Source organism: Oryza sativa, chromosome 5 (assembly GCF_034140825.1).
Source record: "Oryza sativa Japonica Group chromosome 5, ASM3414082v1".
NCBI classification, from domain to species: Eukaryota; Viridiplantae; Streptophyta; class Magnoliopsida; order Poales; family Poaceae; genus Oryza; species Oryza sativa.
Genome location: NC_089039.1, coordinates 17,073,673 through 17,093,681, shown reverse-complemented (window position 1 = coordinate 17,093,681; position 20,009 = coordinate 17,073,673). Strand labels below are relative to the sequence as shown.

Sequence of the window (20,009 nt, the reverse complement as noted above, 5' to 3'; positions counted from 1 at the left end):
AAGCTGGCCCCCAAACCCATCCTTTGCTGCTCAGTATTGTGCTGGAGCAGGAAGAAGACACAGTCACCAGGGGCACATTCGTACTTTTCACAGTTTCTCTCTTCATTTGCACCAAATATAATAAAATAATAGGTCCGATGTCCAATAGCTAATTACCAAGTTTTATCTATGTCCATGAGAATGTACACGTTCTTTGGGTGGCCGTGTCTCGTAGCAAAGGCCACATTAGAATGTACTATAGCAAATTTTGCCTTATTGTTCCTATGCATGGGAAAAATCTATGGGTGTTCGTTAAAAAAAAAAGGGAAATCACCGTGTAGCCCAATCTGGCCCATAAGCTTTTACAAGGCGGAATAAGTCTATATTGCCTCCCTCAACTCTTGCCTTGAATCGTCCCCCTCAACCGCAATACCTGGTATAACGCCTCCTCTATGTTTGAAAACCAGAGCAAATTAGCACCCTTGGCTGTTTAGATAGCGATTTCATCATACATGACACTTATAGGACCCACATGTCAGTCAGAAAAAATAAAAAAAAAATAATAATCCTACATGTCAGCCATTCTAATCTTAATTATTTTTCTTTTCCCTCGTCTCTCTCCGACGAGGCGACGACGACCCGTCTGCCCGTCCGTCCGCTCCTTCCTCGGCTGGAGCCAGCAGTTCAGTTGTTCGGCTGCCGCCACCCCTGTTGCCAGGCTCCCTACGAAGGCCACGAGCCTGTTGGAACAAATCATGACTTGCATATGTCTTTGGTTTTTGCATTAGTTGCATGTAGAGAGGAACGTGATATGTTCATGTATCTTGTAAGTGATGTGTATGTGTGCATCACGTAGGTTCCATGTTTGCATGTAGAATCAGTCAGTGCTAGTGAATGGCAGCTGCGTGTGTTGCAGCACAACTAGCAACTAAACAGGTTAGGTGAATAACAAGATTAGCGGCAAGTTAGTTAGGAGCATGCAGGATTAGTGGAGCACGTTGTGGCGTGGCTCGCGGTCAGCCCGGAGGAGCGAATCTTGGCGTAAGATGCGCAGATCGTTGTATGAGTGAGTGGCTCGTAGTCGTGCGTGCGACCCGGCCGGGCTGTTAGCTATGTGCATGTACGGGAGGCTATATAAGCCGTGTAATCATCAGTTAGTTTTAGCAGATCAGCAATATCAGAGAAGCCAGCAAAGACGTGCGTCGCCGACGGAATCTGTTGTGTGTGTGTCCACCCAATTTGCTGCTCGTGTGTGTTCTCCCGTGAGTTTGTTGCTTACGTGAGTTTGTGATTTTCTTGGGCCAAAGCTAACAGAGCCCACGACAGCGCCTGGGGCGAGGGACGACAGCACGCGGAAGGCCTCCTGTAGCCCGTTGACCTCGCGCCTCCTGGTCATCGACGCCGCCCAAGGCACCATGCCCACTGGATTTGTGCGTGACGAGGCCAAGGGAGGCAAATCTGGTGGCGTCGCGCCCCTCCGCCGCCCGGCGGCACATGTCCCGTGCTCCTTCACCGCTAGGAGTGCTTCGAGCAAGAATAGGGGTGGAGGAGTGCTCGCGACAAGAAGTCTACGAAAAGGCACCGACACCGGCGAGAGGTGGCAAGAAGTGCTGTAACGCATGTCTTTCAGGCTCTCATCACTCACCTCTCGTCTCGCTAGCAATGTCACACCAAATCCTCAACACCTCAGCACACATTCACCACCGCGCCCTGCATCGGCGACTTGCCAGTCACGGCCAAGCCTTCCAGGATGTTAGCAGGGAAAATCACCATTGGCCTCTTCGGCGACGAGGTCCCCGCCGGTGCGTCCCGGCTCCTGTCGCTTGGTGTCGGCTAGTTAAGATAGTGTGGGGCTACATGCAAGCAGGACGGTGTGGTGTCACACCCGGCCATCCCGGCGCTGACCGACCGGCTAGCGGCGAAGATGGACGCCGCACGCGCGCGCAATGCGATGGGGACAGGAGTGGCGTCCACCCAACTCCCACGGCATATGGTGACGGCCGGCGAGGCAGCGGCGGCTGAACAACTGAGCTTCTAGCTTCCGTCGAGGAAGAAGCGACCGAACGGGAGAGGGAGAGAGAGAGGAGGAAGAGAGAAGCGAGGAAAAAGAAAAAAAAACAAATAAGTGCCACGTAGGACATGTGGGGTTATTGTTTTTTCTTTTCACTGACATGCGGGTCCCCTAAGTGCCACATAGGATGAAACCGCTATCAAACAGCCGAGGGACTCAATCTGCTCTGGTTTTCAAAGATGGAGGAGACGTTATACCCGGTATTGCGATTGAGGGAGGTTATTTAATCAGGGGCAAGAGTTGAGGGAGGCAATTTATACTTATTCCTTACAAGGCAGGGTCCGACATTTCCAGCCCAAAAGAATCGGACCCATTTATTCGGCCCAATCTGGCCCATGCTCGGGGCCTAGTTTTTCCAGGTAAAGTTGACCAAAAGTCTTCACCTAGTCGTCGTCTTCCCTCGGCCGGCCTGACCATGAAAATAAACGCTACCCAACGACTCCGCAGTCACCTCACCACACGTCGATGGACACGGCGCACCAGTGAACCCCCTCGGCCCCACCAACCACCACCACCATCAACATCCTACCTTACCTCTCTCTGGCAACCGGGTCCCACCTAAGGTCCACGCTACACCCGGTCCACCAACACCCGTGGGCCCCACCGCTCTCTCGTCGTCGCACCGACCCCAACCGAAGCGGTAACAAAGCCAACGTCCCACCACCACCACACGCGCGCGCTCGCACAGACACACACACAGCACAGCGGAGAAAGAGAGAGAGAGAGAGAGAAAGGAAAAATCGGCACCACCGCGAAAGGGGGAAAAGGGGGGAAGGAAGCGAGGCGAGGCTAGGGTTTCGATTCGATCCCGCCGCTGCCATGGACGCCGGTGATGCGTGGGGCCGCTCCTCCTCCTCATCCTCCTCCGCCGCCGCCGCCGCCAGGCGCCTGCAGGCGCGCTACGGTAAGCTCACACGACGACGGGTCGGCTTTCTCTCGATCCATCGGTCGATCTCCCCAGCTGTTGGATTGCCATGGGCTGCGATTTGATGCGTGGGTGGTGGTGGTGGATGTGTGTGGGTGTTGGCTCAGATCTGTACATGGGGTTCGACGACGCGGACGCGGCGGGCGTGGAGGAGGTGGAGGCGCGCGGCGGCGGGGAGGCGTACAACTGCCCCTTCTGCGGCGAGGACTTCGACTTCGTCGCCTTCTGCTGCCACGTCGACGACGAGCACGCCGTCGAGGCCAAGAGCGGGGTATATGCCACATCCTCCCATCTGACACCGATTGTAACCGTCAGTATCAGATTGTTGTGTTTGTGATTGGTTGGATACTTGGACCGGGCCTTGGTTTCGGAAATGTGCAATTCGTAGGCACGCGTGCAAATTTTTTTTTTAGAACAGGATGCCTCCGCAGGTATCAACAGATTTCAACTGTGACGAACCAAGACCAGCGAAAGCTTGCAGGTTTTAGGAGTTGGAATTTTGGACTTTTTGGTTGGAGTTATAAGATTGGTTGTTTTGGGGTTTGGGTAGGTGTCTTCGTTTGCTTGATTGGAGAAAAATAATTCGTAGTGGCTATCCATGTCGGGGAGAATGATTGATTTTAATTTTGGGGGGTTTAGTTGGGGACTTGAGTTTTTTCTGTCTTTTGGGGGGAGTTTGGGACTGGCGGAAAACATTTCTTGTGTTGTTCATGCTAGTCATTAGCCTATTACACTCTACTGTAGTTTTTATTTATTTTCTTTCTTGTTCTTAGTATCTGATGAAATATGTTCTCTCAGCTTTCTTTATTTTTTGTAAATCTGTGGTCATTTTGCAGCTATTAAGATCCCAGCTCTATTCTCTCCAGATTATAAAGCACATCAGCACTTGTTTCTCTTGAAAGTGAAACATCCATACCAAACTGACAATATTACATATTTTCATTTCAATCTAACAATATTACATATTTTCATTCAATCTAACAATATGATGATTGTTCTTGGCTTGGTGGTTAGGATTATTATTTGTCTATGGAAGAAAAGAGTGGTACTAACTAGTGATCACTTTATGTTTTGTGATTGGGACTTGTTCATGATTAATAGTGGGATTCAGTACAACTTATTACAATATCCTTTATGAACTAGTTCACCAGTTCCCTTGCTTCGATCACAAAAATGGGCATAACTTTTCTTTGTTTTGTCTTAGGTGGTGAAGCTCATTGAAATTGCAGGAATTTTCATGTTTTATTGCTTTCGTAGGATCGTTTACATTATATTTGGATTTGTGAGATACACCCTTTGATTAATATTTGAAATTATGATGGTGCTTGGATACGAGGGAAGGAAGTTTAGATGGTTACTGGTATTGTTTTATCTGGTGCTGGTTTAGGAAATTCTCTTTTATCTATTTCTATTTTCTAAGATGTTTTTCTCAGATATTGGTTGTTAGTTCTGACCATCTTTTGTAAATAAAAATAACAGCTTTTGTCTGTTGTATCAGAATACCTGTATAATTAGTGTTGATATTGGCATCTTTGTGGTACTATGTAAATATTGGGTAGCTGCCAAGCTGGATAGTTTCTGGGTATGTATTAGTAACGTTGGATTTGTGACATTTTATTTGGTGGTGATGTACTTTGGTCTATCTTTTTGTGATGCTATTATTTGTGCCTCATCTATATAACCATGCCCGAGAGCTTTCTTGATATATTCAAGTCAGTTTATGAATTGAAATTTTCAATGTTAGCCTTTTCATGAAAGATGTGACATGGGTGTGATTCATAACTGTTTAATGTGTATATTTTAGTTGTCTTGAATTGAATTGAATTTCGATTCTTCCATCTTTGTTTAGGTATATTGTTAGACTCTTTGAAACATAATAAAACTAAATTATTCACTGTGTGCTTCTGAATGATTAAACTTTTTGTATAATCATATGCAATTGCCCTTGAATAGGCATTATTTGTCTTTATGTTAGATCCAATCAGGGATCGCTATATGTTACTAATAGAAATTATTTATCTCAATATTAGGAGGCAACTAACAAATCATTTTCAAATTCAAAGCAGAAATGCCTTCAATTGAGTTGGCGGTTCTAGCCACAATGGGCAAACATGAGACATCTTACAACATATTGCACGTGAATAATAGTGAATAGGATCATGCGGTACTGTAGCTCATACTTCAACATAAATTGGTTTATTATATAGAGAGAGTGTTATGTTGATCTTATTGTTAACCTTGAGATTAAATTGTTAGATTCTACATAAGGAAAGGCAGCATGTAATTTGGATCAACTTAGAATGTAATGTCTTTCTCTCCTAATGTTTTCTATTATCCCAGTCTACAGTATCCTCTCTATCTGAAAATACCCCCCTTCAGCCATATTGTCCTGGCCCTCTTATGTGCATTGTTAAGCCCTTCTATTTATAAGAAAGTGTTTGATTTCATATCTTTTTCTTTATTTAGTTGGCATAGCTTAAGTATTGTTGTACTATGCTAGGTCTCAATATTCACATATAGCTAGTGTTTGTGGCAAAACTAACCTTGACCAACTATATCATGACAGAAATCTTACATTATTGTGGTGACATGAATCCATACCTTTCCTTAGGCCTGTCTGTACGTGAGAGCATTTTCTACTTTGTGTTATACAAGGATTGTCTAGTTCCTTTGGTGTACTTAAATACTTGCCTATTTGTTACTGGAGAAAAGATGATGTGCTCATGGCAATCTCCCAAGTCCCAATCATTGGTGCTGCAAATCCTTCTTCTCCATTTTATTCCACTCTTTTCTTTATCCAGAAGACTGATTGGAAAAAAACAACCCATGCTCAAGCAAGCCAAGCATGTCCATAAAGCATTTAGCTTAGGGTTTCCTATTGATCAAATTCGTTAAGACCCTATTGTATTTGAAATTTCCTGTGGAGAAAACAGTCTCAAGTTGTGAATTCCTTCTGGAATATTTTTAATAGGGTGTGTTATGCTGGGTTACCTGGAATATGTACTGAATGCTGGAAAGAGGTATCCAAAAGAATGAAAGAGAATTAGTGCCTGCTTACGTTAGCAGTCATGATTACTGCTTAATGATATTTCCTACTTAGTTGCTTCTTTTATCATCACATAAGACTAGTTAGAAACTGTCTTATCTATTTGAACTTTGCCTGCATAAGAGATATTATAGCATTAAAATGATTTAATGGGAGCACTTATGGAACTTGATTAATTGCCCTTTCAGGTATGTCCCATCTGTGCTACAAGGGTTGGAGTGGACTTGATAGGTCACTTGACAATGCAGCATGGAAGTTACTTTAAGATATCCTTTTTTCTTCTCTATAATGCTGGCAATGAACATATGCAATTTTACATTTTTACATCATATTCAGTTGAAGATACATGGCATTATTGGTACTTGGGAAAACAACTGCACATGGCTTTCCTTAATGAATAATACATGCAACGCAGGCGAAGAGTCCGAAAAATATCTTCAGGGTCCCATTCTTTGTTGTCTTTGTTGAGAAAGGACTTAAGAGATGGCAGTCTGCAGTCCTTTCTTGGTGGATCATCCTATGTATCTAATCCTCCTGCTGCTGCACCAGATCCATTTTTGTCATCTTTAATTTGTAGTTTGCCTGTGGCTGAACCATCCAAAGATTTACATTCCGACTCATCTGACAATAACTTTTTGCTAAATAAATTCCCAGATGACAAGACTGCAGAGAGGTATGTCACCTCAAGCTTTGCTCTTTCTGCCGCCTCACTCCGCTCCCTCTTTGCCACAATACCACTGTATCTGGTCAGTGGATGATAGTTTTGATGTTTTATTCAGTTTTTATTTTATATTGTTGCCCTTGTGCATACTTAATTATGCTGCTGTCGTGTTACGTTACTGGGCTAGTACTATTGTTTTTGTTGCTCAAGAAACCATGCTTCTAGAAAATTGTCAGAAACTAATGAATATAAAGCTAACTAGGCGCTTTAAGATATTTAATATAACATCCTGCACAATCTGCACGGCTGAGTGAGTTCCCATTGTGTCCATGCTTTTTATTGAGATCTCTGAACCATCAAAAGAACAAATTCCATTGCTGACAATTGGTTGATTGCATTGTCACTTAGCACCTCACATGGTTTAAGGAGAATGCAAATTCTTAGATGTGCCATGAGAATTTTAGTTGAACCTTCAGAAATGATTTTTTTTTGCTGCAGCTTAATGTCCTATTAGATAGCCATAGATGATTATTCACTGTCAAATGTTGATTAAATATCTGTGATAATTTTTCAGAGCTGAACCATCTCTGTCGGAGAAGGATCAGAAGGAGAGGGCTCAAAGGAGTAAATTTGTCCGTGGGCTTGTGCTCTCGACGATATTTGAGGATGATAACTTGTAAGGGAGGTTATCAACCTTAATATAGCGACGGCATGGCATGGTCAAGGAACAGAAAATACAGGAGAACAATCTATGCAATGCAGCAACCTTGTTCATGCCGTCGCTAATGCTGCTTCCAGCCTTCAAGGCCAACTGGGGGCCACCCATCATGTTTATGTATGCACGTACGTATAATGTATGTCTGCCTTCCTGCATTTGCCGAGAGGGCAACAGGAACCAGCTGAGTAGAGGAGAAAGGTGTTTGTGTCCCAACCTTCCACGTCGAATAAATGAGGACATTGTGTTCCTTGAGTGGCTTTGTGCATATATGAAGAGAGGAGAGCTACTCGCAATGTATTAGGTTCTCTCTATTTTATTTGATCAATGTAATGTAATAATAGGAAGTGTTGTACAACTGTATTGTAATCCCAATGGTATGTGATACTGCTTTGTTTTGTATTTATTGAATAGCCAGTGTGGCCAATTGATCTAGTACTACATGCCAAGAGAGCTAGAGAAAAAAAAAGCTAGCGAATGCACACAACTGTTACGGCTGGAAGGCTAGACGAGTTCTTTGCCTCCAGCTTCACTGCTACCTCTCCTGAAGCGTGCACATGCCATCTCTTCCTCAATCCCCTCTGGTATGAATTGGTTAGGACTAGTAAGTAATGGGTTCATATCCTCTTCCATAATGTCACTACCGTTATCAAGATGGACCATAATGGCACTACCATTACCATGGTGGAAATAAGGTATGTCTCCATACCCTATGTCCACAATGTTCAAGGCAAGAAAGGCAAGAATATATGTTAAGTGGGTCCCACATTTATGTAAACAAATTCTACTTCAAGGTAGGTCCCACCATACCATAATCTATTCTCATCCTCTTTAATGTGTATCTGTGTTTTATCTCATTATTTTATTTCTTAAGGTTGAGCCATAAGCTTATGGTTATTTTTAGCATTTATGTCTTATGACTAAAGCACATAATGTATATGACTAGTCATAAGGTCTTATGGTTCATTCTTATGGCACATTGTGGATGCCCTTATGTGTGGGGTAATAGAAGGGTGAGACCCATATACTAGTAACCGTAATGGTAGTTGATATTATGGTAGAGGATACGCACTCATAAACAACAGCTCAATTGTCACTATCCTACTTCTTTTACGATTAAAGTAGAGGGTTTGTCGTTTGGGTTAACATGATTGAAGTTAGTGTTTCTCATATTTAACAGTAAATTCTATAGAAATTATTTGCTAAGTCGGATGAAGCTCACATCAAAATCTACGGCTCAGCAATAAACCTCTCAACTTTGTGTTTTCATTGTGGCAGTTGAAGAGGATAACCGGTCTATCAAGCGGTATGCACGTCAATAGAGGCCCTAGAATATAATCGTCATGGTAATGCCTCAGTTTCATATCAATCACATCTTTTGTTGTTGTATGGTTTCACTAGGAGTTTATTTCCTTTGTTAGAAATGAATAGTGAGGGTTTGTTTAGTTCGTAAAAAGAAAATTTTTGGGTGTCACATCGGATGTTTGACCGGATGTCGGAAGGGCTTTTCGAACACGAATGAAAAAACTAATTTCATAACTCGCCTGGAAACCGCGAGACGAATCTTTTGAGCCTAATTAATCCGTCATTAGCACATGTGGGTTACTGTAGCACTTATAGCTAATCATGGTCTAATTAGACTCAAAAGATTCGTCTCGCGATTTCCTCCCTAACTATGCAATTAGTTTTTTTTATTTATATTTAATGCTTCATGCATTTGTCCAAAGATTCGATGTGATGTTTTTGAGAAAATATTTTAGGGACTAAACGGGGCTTGATTGTATTTTAAGAATATATCATAAATAGATAAACTAACTTATTTGATTCTATATCTTTATAAGCTAATGGTTATCCACTTAACTAATATCACAAATATTAGTTTACTTAAACACCGTGGGATTGCTGGAGAGGTAGGGTGCCACGTCAGATGTCGCTTTTGCAAAAAAGCCCCCGCATATTGGTTTACTTAGACACCGTGGGATTGCTGGAGAGGTAGGGGTGCCACGTCAGATGTCTCTTTTGCAAAAAAGCCCCCACAGTTTTGTTAATTACGCATTGGTTCCCGCTGCTATCCACCGTCATCGTCCGTTGGATCTCGCCTAACATCGATCTGACCGTCCACGCGTCCAATTGTGCCCACCCTTCCTCAGCCGTGCGATCGTCGGTTCGGGAATGAACGGCGCAGATGTCGCCACGCCGCACCAAAACCCTAGCCGCCCTCCTCCTCCTCTTCTCACCTGCGTAGCGCCGCCACCCCGCCTCACGCATGGACGCACCGCCTCCGCCTCGACCTCCTCCTCCCCTATGCGCGCCGTCGCCATGGCCGCCGCCGCTGCCACCGCTGCAACGACGACGAAGACGACCTATACGACGACGGCGAGGACATGCGATGGGAGTCCATGTTCCAAGATCTCAAGCCCACATAGGAGACAGCTAGCTTAGCTGTATGCGTCGTGCCCATCAATGGCGAGCTCCAAACATGCAACAATGCCTGCTCGATCTGTGTGCGGAGGAAGAAGAAAAGAAAGGTGCGTACATGTAAATCCACATTCACTGTGGTCACTGGCTCACTGTCATTACTCCACTACTTACTGTTTGTATGGTCGCTGCTGCTACTGTATTTTGTAACTGTACATGTGTAGAGATCGAGACAAGAAGATGAAGCTTACTGTTTGTATGCTCGCTGCTACTACTATATTTTGTAACTGTATATGTGTAGAGATCGAGACAAGAAGATGAAGCTTGTGTGTGTTTTGTAACTGTTTTTACCATGTTCTTTCTTTGAGCTGGAAATTATAATTGATTCTGGTAACATTTTGTCCTTCTGTTTTTACCATGTTCTTTCATTGTTGCTCGCTATTTTTGTACACAGGATGATAATACATATGCATCCATGGTATTCTTTGCGGATGATCTTACGATGGCAATGGTTCTCACGAAAGATTAAACCTGACAATCTTGGCATACTATCACATCGAACCTTTCAATTTGGCCACTCTGGAGGTACCATTCTTTTATTCTCCATTTTTTGGCTTAATTTCTTGATATGTATGTAATAGCAAGTATTTACCCTTTTTATTGACTTAATTTCTTAGTCTCTATGTGGTAGCAAGCCTATTCCAGGTCTATGGATTATACATTAACAGTTCTTCCTAGCTTCGGCTTATATCGATTTATTTTTCAGCATGTACTGGCTTCAATGCCTAAATATATAGGGATCTTTGGAGTTGTGGATGCGCTTTTGTTGTTTTCTACCAGCTGATGTACTGTGTGGTTGTGTGATTGCTCATCAAGATTATTTAAGTTCAGTTCCATGCTAGCATCTGTTGTTCATCATATTAGTTAGCTTTTGTTTAGTGTTCGATCTATTGAATGACCTCTGTTGCCTTCCATTTTCTTAATCCCTTGCCACTATTGTCGTTGGCAGAATGACAGAGCATTTGCATCGATGATGTTCGTTATGGACAATCTTACATTGGTGATGTTGATACATATGGCATAGAAGACTCTGAAAACTTGGCAATCTCAATATATTATAACATCATACCTTTGAATCTGGCCATCCTATAGGAGTATAGGTACTGTTAGTTTCTATCTCCTTTTTGTTTCACTTAAATTCTTGATTTCTATACGCATTCGGAGATAGCAACCTTAGTTATTCTAGGTTCATAGAAGAAGGAATTCGCTCTAGCCTTTACTTAAGATTGGTTTTTGAAGATATTAACCTGATATGCTCGGCTATTTCTTTATGACAAAGGCTACAATATTAATGTGATCTCCCTTACCATATAGTCATATGCTTTTATATGACTCAAGCATTTTCGATGATGCTGACTGTAATAGTACAGATACTGATATTAGAATTTTCTCCAATGTTTCATTTTTCTAATTCTTTATCTCATCGAATGATTACTTTATGCATTGCTAATAGTTGACATGTACAGCTCAGTGCAATGCAAGAAAACAAAAGCAGTACTTGCTGCTCTTCTCATGCAAATATGGTGTAATAGCTTCCTACATAAGGTAATGGTCTGAATCCCAATGTGGAGAAATACAACTTTTTCTTCATTTTTTGTTTGCATAGATCAATTTGAACTTATTTCCATAAGTGAGACAGTTACTTATATTCCATGCAAGCTAGGTGATCTACAATGGGGAGTTTTCTTCTTTGAGTAAGGAGAGTCTCTGTACCTTTTTTCTCCCAAGTTTTCTTTAAAAGTTTTTTTTTTAAAAAAAACTCTAAAATGGCTGTATGTTCTGAAAAAAATCAGACTAAATCATTAGCTCAAAATAATCCACATGCTCTGTATTATGGCTAATATCTTTGTCAGATCAAACCTATAGATTTTACAATTCACCTTATAGTCAGGGAATGCAAATGAACAACCAAATTAAATATTTCTCTTGGCAAATTTTCCATCTATGGTTGTTTGGATCGATCAAAGATTTCGAAACTGGTCAGAAATTTAATAGGTCAACATAGCTACATTGTTTAATGTCTTATTTCGCTAAATCAGTTCAAGATATATGCAACAATATAACATTTTCTGATGTACTATCAATATATTCTATATATGCTCGTATAATAGTGTGATTGACTCTGTAGGTGTTTCACATCCAGCTAACCACAAAGGATCAATGCATAGGTTAACCCACAATTATTGCAGCCCTAGAAAGTATTGCTGAACTTTGCATCATGGAAAGAGTATATGTACCACACAAAATATCAATGCCTTTATTATATGTTGGCATTTGATTCAGTATAATTAATGTGATTCTACTTGAGTATTACTTTCGAACGTGGTGGGCAACTTTCTAAAATATCTACCTCATTTCAATTGAGTTTCGATATGGCATTTTATTGTATATTCCAATATGGTGCACATGGCATTTTTTTCTTACAGGCAACATTGCTTATGTGATTTTTCTGCTCTAATGATTTCCTGCTTTTGGAATTTACTACTGATCTATCCTTTTGAATTGAGATTTTGCTTTCATGGACATGTTTATAAAGTGATGATTATATTTATTCATTATAGGATCACTTGCCAGTATAATTTCATTAAGATACCATCTTTTGACCATGCAATGTTTTGTGCAACCCTTTTTGGAAGAGGAGGATATATATGCCATGTAGAACTTACATATTATTTTTTGCAAAGCAATTGCTATGTTAAAAGATTGCAACAATTGATGAAGAGAAGTATGCGATGATGTTGCAAATAAAGAACCACCTTTTTATGATTGTGGTTATAGCACCGTTTCAGTTCTCTGATCCACTCCATTGTATGTTTACAGTATTTTGTTCATTGTATGGTTGCTAATTTTGCCGAAATGCACATGATTGTACAAATAGTTCATAGACAGATCAATCGGAGCAATTCATATTTGAATCTTTATGGAAATCCTGATGTATGTGCCAGTTTGTTTTCACTGAATGTTGACAACTATGTATATATCGAGCATGCAGTGTAGCGCGTGATGATTGCTAGTACTTATCATATACCAAGTGTAATCCTATCTTACCATAAAGTTGATGTCCACTAACTCATAAATCTTAACATGCAACCATACCACATCGTCATCCACTTGCAATAATTATATATTTAACCTTATGCAAGCATACAACATCATCTATAATTTATTTATTTAATTCTACAAATCAACATGCAAGTTATAGATGGCCATAAGGCCCGCCCGGCACGGCCCGACCCAAGCACGGCTAGGCACGACCCACCAGCCATCGGGCCAGCACGACCCGGTAGTCACTTCATGCCGGGCCATGCTAGCCCATGGGCTGCACCTCCGGCCCAGGCACAACCCACCAACAGTCGGGCCATGCCGTGCCGGCCCAAAGGCACGGGTGGCCCATTGTGCCTTTTTTTCAATAAGTCTATTTTCCCTCCCTCCTCTTTGGGCTGTGATATACTACCTCCGTCCCAAAATAGTTGCAATTCTATATTGTTTAGCATATATTAAGGTTTCAGAAGAAAGACTATGGTGCCCCTTATTAAATGGTGTTTATGTGAGAGTGGGAAGATGGTTGAGGGTAAAATAGGGAGAAATTTGAATGAGATATGATTGATTGGGCAATTAGTACTCTAGAATTACAATTATGTATGTATATATATATATATATATATATATATATATATATATATATATATATATATATATATATCCCTATTCTTTAGAAAGTGGCATATATATGTCTATTTTTACTACCTTTTCTCTGTGTGTCGGGCCTAGCTGCCGGCCCATCGTGCCGGGCCGACCCAACATGCCGGTGGGGGGGGGGGGGGTGCAGGCATGGCCCGGCGGTCAGGCCGGGTCGTGCTTGGGCCAGGCCAAAATGCCGTGCCATGGGCCGGGCCATCGGGCCTCGGGCCTTTTGGCCATCTGTAATGTATATCTAATCATCAGCCCTCACATCATTTTCACAATATTTTAACAAATATGTCTATCATTTGTTTGTTTTATGATAAGTATTGATAAACCCTCATGTTTCATTATTTTCTTTTCCTTTTACTCCTAGCTCGATCATCGAAAAAAATATATTAAAAATTGCTTAGTAGTTGCCGTAGCAAAGCGCGTGAAATCACCTAGTTAGATAAAATGTTAAGACAACTTAAAAGCACCATTAAACTTGAGTCGTGTTGTTTCAACAAATTTAATTATATAGAGTAGAACATCCTATTATCGATGGGTTGTACCATAATGGTATTTGTATAGTATGCGAGACATTGATACCAAGTTATACGTAGTCGTAAAAAGATGGGAGTTGTGGATTTTTATACTGGTTCAGGCTCTAAGATGGGTAATAGTCCTAATCCAGTTTGATACCAGCGATCAACCGAAACCAATGAAAGAGAAAACTGTAAATTTACCACTGATTTGAATCGTTATTTTAAGACTGTCGCTAGTAAAAGATTAAAAAATAACACTAGAAGTCTAGAACCATCGTTCAAGTGATATCATCGCAAATTTGAGAAAACTAGCGGTAAAATTACAAATGCCCAATGGAAGACAATGGAATAGATCACCGCCCCGCTTGATTCACCCGTCCGATCCAAATCCAACGGTCATCCTTCCATCTCCCCCATCCCCACGCCTCCTCTCCTTCCACGAGTCGCCGACGAGGCGACCACGCCATCTCCATCTCCTCCACGTCTCGTCGCCATCTCCTCATGCCTACCCACTGCTAGGGTTTGCCCCTAAGCCCCCCACCCTCTCCGCCATGGCTCTCCCTCTCCACGACGCCACCACCTCCCCCTCCGACCCCGACGACCTCGGCGGCGGCGGCGAGGAGGAGGAGGAGAGGCTCGCCTCGAAGCCGCTGCTCTCGTCCCCGTCCACCTATCCTTCCGCGGGGACGGAGGAGGGCGTCGAGGAGCTGGAGCTCGACCGGAGGTACGCGCCGTACGCGAGGCGGGACGCGTACGGGGCGATGGGCCGGGGCCCCCTGGGCGCGGCGGGGGCGGGGCGGCTGGCGGTGGGCGCCGCCGTGCTCTTCCCGCTCCGGCTCGCCGCGGGCGTGCTCGTGCTCGTCGCCTACTACCTCGTGTGCCGCGTGTGCACGCTGCGTGTGGAGGAGGAGGAGCGCGAGGGTGGCGGTGGCGGCGCGGCTGGAGAAGTGGAGGGGGACGGGTACGCGCGGCTCGAGGGGTGGAGGCGTGAGGGCGTCGTGCGGTGCGGCCGCGCGCTCGCGCGCGCCATGCTGTTCGTCTTCGGCTTCTACTGGATCCGCGAGTACGACTGCCGCTTCCCTGATGCTGAGGTATGTAGTCCTTGATGATTCTACTTCTCCACGGGACGCCTCCTCCGAGTTTTGTGTTTACCGTTGCTTGCTTCATATCTCAGTAGATTGATATTGTGACCAATTTTGTTTACAAAAAATGATAATATGTCACTTCTTAGGTAGCAGCGCCTAATGGCTGGTTGGATTATGAATGTCGATTTTGTACTCTGGCTGTTGAAATTGGAAATACATATTAGAGCCGTTCTGCAATTTACTTTATATCTACTGGGTGAGGGTTGGGTAATGCTTGTTTGTGCTGGCATAGGTGTTTTTTGGACTGGTTCACAAGTGGTTCTGGTATATGTTCTGATAGCTGATGCTAGAAATTAGCATGCAAATGCACATCCTGTCAGTTTGGCATGTCTTTATCAGTGGACTTCTAACTTCTGTGAAGGCTTGCTTATTTGCTGTTGTCTCTCACGACATGATGCATGCCTTGTGTTCATTTTTGGTGGAAATGTGCTAATATTATACAGCTCTTGGTGATCCTTCGAATAAACTGGCACCTTTAAATAGTATAATAGTGTAATGTGATGATAATTGGTTATCGTGGTAATTTTATTTCATTGCTTAGTTCAATATTATGATGATAATATGCTGGATCAGGTGGTGGTTTTATGCCCTTGGTTAGCCTCCAGTAGGTGAGAATAAGATAACGATTGAGTTCTAGTGACCGGAATGATGTTCAGAACTTGTTCTGAATTATAAATATGACTCTGACAGATTTATTTTGTTTCTTATCCAAGATGGATATAGATTTTTTGGTGATATGGTGTTGTTCTAAGATGGTTAAATGTTTTAAAGGATTTTGCCCATATTTTGGGACAAGTAGTAGGGAACATTATTAAGGAATAATAGTCTCCAAGCAGCTCAATTTTCTTTTTCTTGAAGTATGAAGTTTTAATCAGTGCCTCTTGTATCTATTTTATATATCCAACTGGGTACTCTGTTTTCTTCAGGATGAGCATCAGGAACAGTCCAAAGAATTGGGAAGACCAGGGGCAGTAGTATCTAATCATGTATCTTATGTGGATATTCTTTACCACATGTCATCTTCCTTCCCAAGCTTTGTTGCCAAGGTACTGCAAATATGTTGTAACTTTGTTTTTGTACTTGTAATTTTGAAAAACTGTCATTACAATGTACTCATTTTGACTTGTCTCTTTTACACATCATTTTTGAAGAGATCAGTGGCCAGATTGCCCATGGTTGGTCTCATAAGGTACTTGCATTCTTGTTTGGATTTGCCTCAGTTGTGTCTGTACTTTTGGTAAAAAAGGAAAAAAAATCTTACAATTTTGTCCTGTGTGTCTATCTCTAGATACAAGTCACTATTCAATGTTTTGACCATTAACAATATTCTGTATCGATTAACCATGTGAAATTAACTTCACTTGAACTTTTTGCAAAATGACTTCATGATGTATATTTTTATTTTTATTCCCTTTTCTACTATAGTATGAATGTATAACAACATAGTACAGCCATTTTTTTTAAGAGCATATATCTGTTGATAGAGGGAGTACAGAGAGTAGAAAAATAGTTGGGTTTATTCAGATGCCGCATACAGCCGTACATTTACAAAATGACTTCTGTTTTCATGCAGCAAATGTCTTGGATGCATTTTTGTTCAGCGGGAATCTAAAACCTCAGATTTCAAAGGCGTTTCAGGTACTTGCTGAATGCTGATGTCCATAGCCTTGAGTCAATCATTTACTTGTATTGCCTTAACTTCAGGTCAGAACAGCATATTTTCCCTTTCATTAAGAGTTCACATCTGAGATGTGACTTGCACATGAGCGTGGCCACTTAATTTGGCCAAATTGACAACATAGCATATATGCGCATCAGAGTGGTGAAACATGTAAAACATAAAGGGGCCTTGATCAAAAAGTACATTTTCTTCTTCATAATGACCAAAAGTTCACAGGATTGAAGTTCAAAATAGTGTGATGAGATATTTACACCACAGTAACTGAACTAGATTACAGCACTCGGTGCACTTCTACTTTCTAAAATATTTCTGTGACGGGGCAGCTATGTCCTTTCTGTTGTATATATGGCTTCATTTTCTGTTGTCATGAATATTGTTAATACCACTTAGCTAAAGTATTCAGTTTGTTGTTGCTTTTGCTAATCCATTCAATGCACAGGTGCTGTGACTGAGAGAATCCAACGGGCTCATCAACAGAAGAATTCTCCAATGATGCTACTTTTCCCTGGTTGGTTCCTGATTATTGTTTTGGACCCTTTCAGTTTTGTTACTAACTTAGATTAAGGATAATATCAATCCATCCAACACTAAATGTATAACTTTAGTTGCAGCGATTTCTCTCTCTCTCTTTTTTTTTAATTTTTAATGCAAGGAATACATTGAGATTGTTTACTGAATTCCCTTTTGAAAATGGAAAATAATGAACATATCCAACACAATTTAACATTTTTACTGAAAGGCAAACAAGAATGTAGAACTATGGTATATGATCTGAAAGTATATTTAATACATCACTCTCTAAATTGCTTCACTTTTTATGTAATTATTTTCTTATGTATCATATGTAAATACTGGGCTGTTGCATTCTTCTATTACAGAAGGCACAACTACAAATGGTGATTATCTCCTCCCTTTCAAGACAGGAGCATTTCTTGCAAAAGCACCAGTGAAGCCAGTCATTTTAAGATATCCTTACAAGAGATTTAGTCCAGCATGGGATTCGATGTCTGGGGTGAGTATCAATGACTTTTATATCTTTTTATTCATATACCCTTAAAGCTGGCAAGTGTTTGGCTTGAAGGCCATGCAAGGCAGTGTCTGCCTTGCCAAATTTTACTTCTTTGGCTTGTATTTGGCCCCACTTGGTTTATCGTCAAATTCTTCTAAGGTTTCTTACTTTCTTTAGCATTGGCTCTACTTCATTCTCTTTTAAATACTTGGTAATGATTATCCAGTGCTATGCGCCAAGCCATCTATGTGCTTTTTAGAACTTTGTGAGTTTGATGTCATTTTTACTAATCATATGCTGAACAATTTCAACTTGTCGCTCCTTCATCTGTTTAACTTATCTATATCTCATGGGAAACTTGTATCTGTTCAACCTTACTGAATCTCATGAAAAATTTTCAGGCTCGGCATGTATTTCTGCTCCTTTGTCAATTTGTAAATAACCTTGAGGTGATCCATTTGCCTGTGTATTACCCATCTGAGCAAGAGAAGGAAGATCCTAAGCTGTACGCAAATAATGTACGGAAATTGATGGCAGTGGAGGTATATACATTTATCTTTCAAAATCTTAAAAATGGTTTTCACCATCCACATTTTCTTTATAATCCATTTGTATCACCTGAAATCTTATTCCATTCTAACTAATATTACATTTTTATTTTTGTTCTCAGGGGAACTTGATTCTTTCTGATCTTGGGCTAGCAGAGAAGCGTGTGTACCATGCGGCATTGAATGGTAATAATAGTCTACCTCGTGCTTTACATCAGAAAGATGATTGAAATGCCTTGCCATCGCGCTTCTGTATACTGATGCTGAGTGACTTGCTTGTAATATGAGTACAAGTTCCTGGTGTTGCATGATTCCTCATGTTGAGAGGAGCTATGTTAATATCCTCCCAGTAAACTGTAAAATTATTTGTCCATAGTGTGGTTCAGTAATCATGTCAGTTATACATGATTACATTCACATGTCTGGGACACACTTCACCATGCAATCCATCGATGTGAGCTTTATAACTGCTACTTTGTTACAGAAACTGAATCATCTATTTGGTCTTCCCTGCAGGATTATTATGTCAAAGCTAATTTGGATATGCGTGCCGTTAATTTTCCTATTTGTCCCTGAAATGTTATCGTACATGAACCGAAGTCAAAGTTTGCCATTAGTTTTTCTCACCAAAGGGATCCTTTGTAGATGACCACAGAATTTTGCAGCAAGAATCAGCTAGGCATTAAACCACAGGAATTAATACATAGGGGGATGAAGGGGGTAACCATAGAAATTTCCATTTTCTTCAGCTCAGGATCATGTTTAGTAGTGTTGATGTGTCATCACTAACAATGTTGTATCTGGTGTACCTTCCAACTAGCGAATTACCAATCAAATGTAATAGTTTTTATGGTTACCTATGTGATCCATTTCCCTTTTTTAGCTTACACCATCTTAGTTTAATATGTTGATTGGTTCTTCATTAACCTTACTCTTTACAATAGCAGAAGTTGGGGTGATGCCTACATTCAAGACACACCCTCCCACTCTGTATTCAATACATCTGTTGTTTGCCACATTTTCCCTTGCACGTATGCATTTATTGGTTGCTAATTGATCTCATGCGTTCATTATATAATCTTTAGGTCTGAGATTAATTATTTGTTGCCTTCCCGTGCACGTATGCATTTATTGGTTGCTAATTGATCTCATCCGTTCATTATATAATCTTTAGGTCTGAGATTAATTATTTGTTGCCTTCTCTAATTTTTGATCTTATACTGTATTTATCTGCCATATGCCATCTACCATAATGAATGGGGACTATACTGGTCAGGGTAGAAATATATTGGACCTGGCTATTCAAGCTTCCCGTTGGCAGAACGTTACTGACCAGTATAGCTATCAGCGGTTTACGGTGATGTTTCTTTCTTTGCCCAGCACTATTAATGAATGTATATTGGCTTCTTTAACAATGTTGCTCCTGTAATTATTATTATTTTGTCTTTTTGGTTTGAAAATGTTCTAGTGCCAGGTATGCCTGTCAATTTTAGACTCATTTGAAACGCATGAATTTCTTAGAAATGCAGTCGGACCGTGGGTG

The 20,009-nt window shown here is 41.4% G+C and overlaps 2 protein-coding genes and 1 long non-coding RNA gene across 9 annotated transcripts; all 3 read left to right on the top strand.

Annotated features, from left to right (window-relative positions):
- The first annotated feature begins 1,141 nt into the window (after positions 1-1,141).
- On the top strand, positions 1,142-7,832 carry LOC4338528 (protein DEHYDRATION-INDUCED 19 homolog 2-like). Of its 3 annotated transcripts, XM_066310235.1 has the most exons (6): positions 2,793-2,954; positions 3,083-3,246; positions 6,210-6,289; positions 6,428-6,542; positions 6,676-6,694; positions 7,257-7,832. In XM_066310235.1, exons 1-6 carry the CDS (start codon positions 2,870-2,872, stop codon positions 7,379-7,381), a joined length of 588 nt encoding a protein of 195 aa, XP_066166332.1. In that variant the 5' UTR covers positions 2,793-2,869; the 3' UTR covers positions 7,382-7,832. The 3 variants fall into 3 exon arrangements, with proteins under 3 accessions (NP_001389449.1, NP_001389450.1, XP_066166332.1); NM_001402520.1 differs by having other exon boundaries at positions 1,142-2,954; positions 6,210-6,287; positions 6,426-6,694; positions 7,257-7,831; NM_001402521.1 differs by having other exon boundaries at positions 1,142-2,954; positions 6,210-6,287; positions 6,426-6,767; positions 7,257-7,831.
- Positions 7,833-9,632: 1,800 nt separating this feature from the next.
- LOC9267325 (uncharacterized) lies at positions 9,633-12,354 on the top strand. Of its 4 annotated transcripts, none has more exons than XR_010741718.1 (5): positions 9,633-9,925; positions 10,270-10,400; positions 10,825-10,975; positions 11,347-11,420; positions 11,535-12,354. It is a non-coding gene; the product is annotated as an uncharacterized lncRNA (long non-coding RNA). The 4 variants fall into 4 exon arrangements; XR_010741717.1 differs by having other exon boundaries at positions 11,342-11,420; positions 12,004-12,354; XR_010741716.1 differs by having other exon boundaries at positions 11,342-11,420; positions 11,539-12,354.
- Positions 12,355-14,543: 2,189 nt separating this feature from the next.
- On the top strand, positions 14,544-19,484 carry LOC4338527 (lysophospholipid acyltransferase LPEAT1). 2 transcript variants are annotated; one of them, XM_015784722.3, is made up of 9 exons: positions 14,544-15,174; positions 16,155-16,274; positions 16,380-16,417; positions 16,802-16,866; positions 17,349-17,417; positions 17,788-17,921; positions 18,320-18,460; positions 18,589-18,652; positions 18,983-19,484. In XM_015784722.3, exons 1-9 carry the CDS (start codon positions 14,635-14,637, stop codon positions 19,000-19,002), a joined length of 1,191 nt encoding a protein of 396 aa, XP_015640208.1. In that variant the 5' UTR covers positions 14,544-14,634; the 3' UTR covers positions 19,003-19,484. The 2 variants fall into 2 exon arrangements, with proteins under 2 accessions (XP_015640208.1, XP_015640207.1); XM_015784721.3 differs by lacking the exon at positions 18,983-19,484 and having other exon boundaries at positions 18,589-18,981.
- Positions 19,485-20,009: the final 525 nt, after the last annotated feature.

What these genes read in the sequence shown, in the direction of transcription:
- LOC4338528 (NM_001402520.1), top strand. Translation starts at nt 2,870, where the DNA reads ATGGACGCCGGTGATGCGTGGGGCCGCTCCTCCTCCTCATCCTCCTCC. An exon ending in CCGTCGAGGCCAAGAGCGGG is followed by an intron (nt 3,247 to 6,209) that starts GTATATGCCACA and finishes TTGCCCTTTCAG; the next exon opens with GTATGTCCCATCTGTGCTAC. An exon ending in AGCATGGAAGTTACTTTAAG is followed by an intron (nt 6,288 to 6,425) that starts ATATCCTTTTTT and finishes AATGAATAATAC; the next exon opens with ATGCAACGCAGGCGAAGAGT.
- LOC4338527 (XM_015784721.3), top strand. Translation starts at nt 14,635, where the DNA reads ATGGCTCTCCCTCTCCACGACGCCACCACCTCCCCCTCCGACCCCGAC. An exon ending in AATGATGCTACTTTTCCCTG is followed by an intron (nt 17,418 to 17,787) that starts GTTGGTTCCTGA and finishes CTTCTATTACAG; the next exon opens with AAGGCACAACTACAAATGGT. An exon ending in CATGGGATTCGATGTCTGGG is followed by an intron (nt 17,922 to 18,319) that starts GTGAGTATCAAT and finishes AAAAATTTTCAG; the next exon opens with GCTCGGCATGTATTTCTGCT.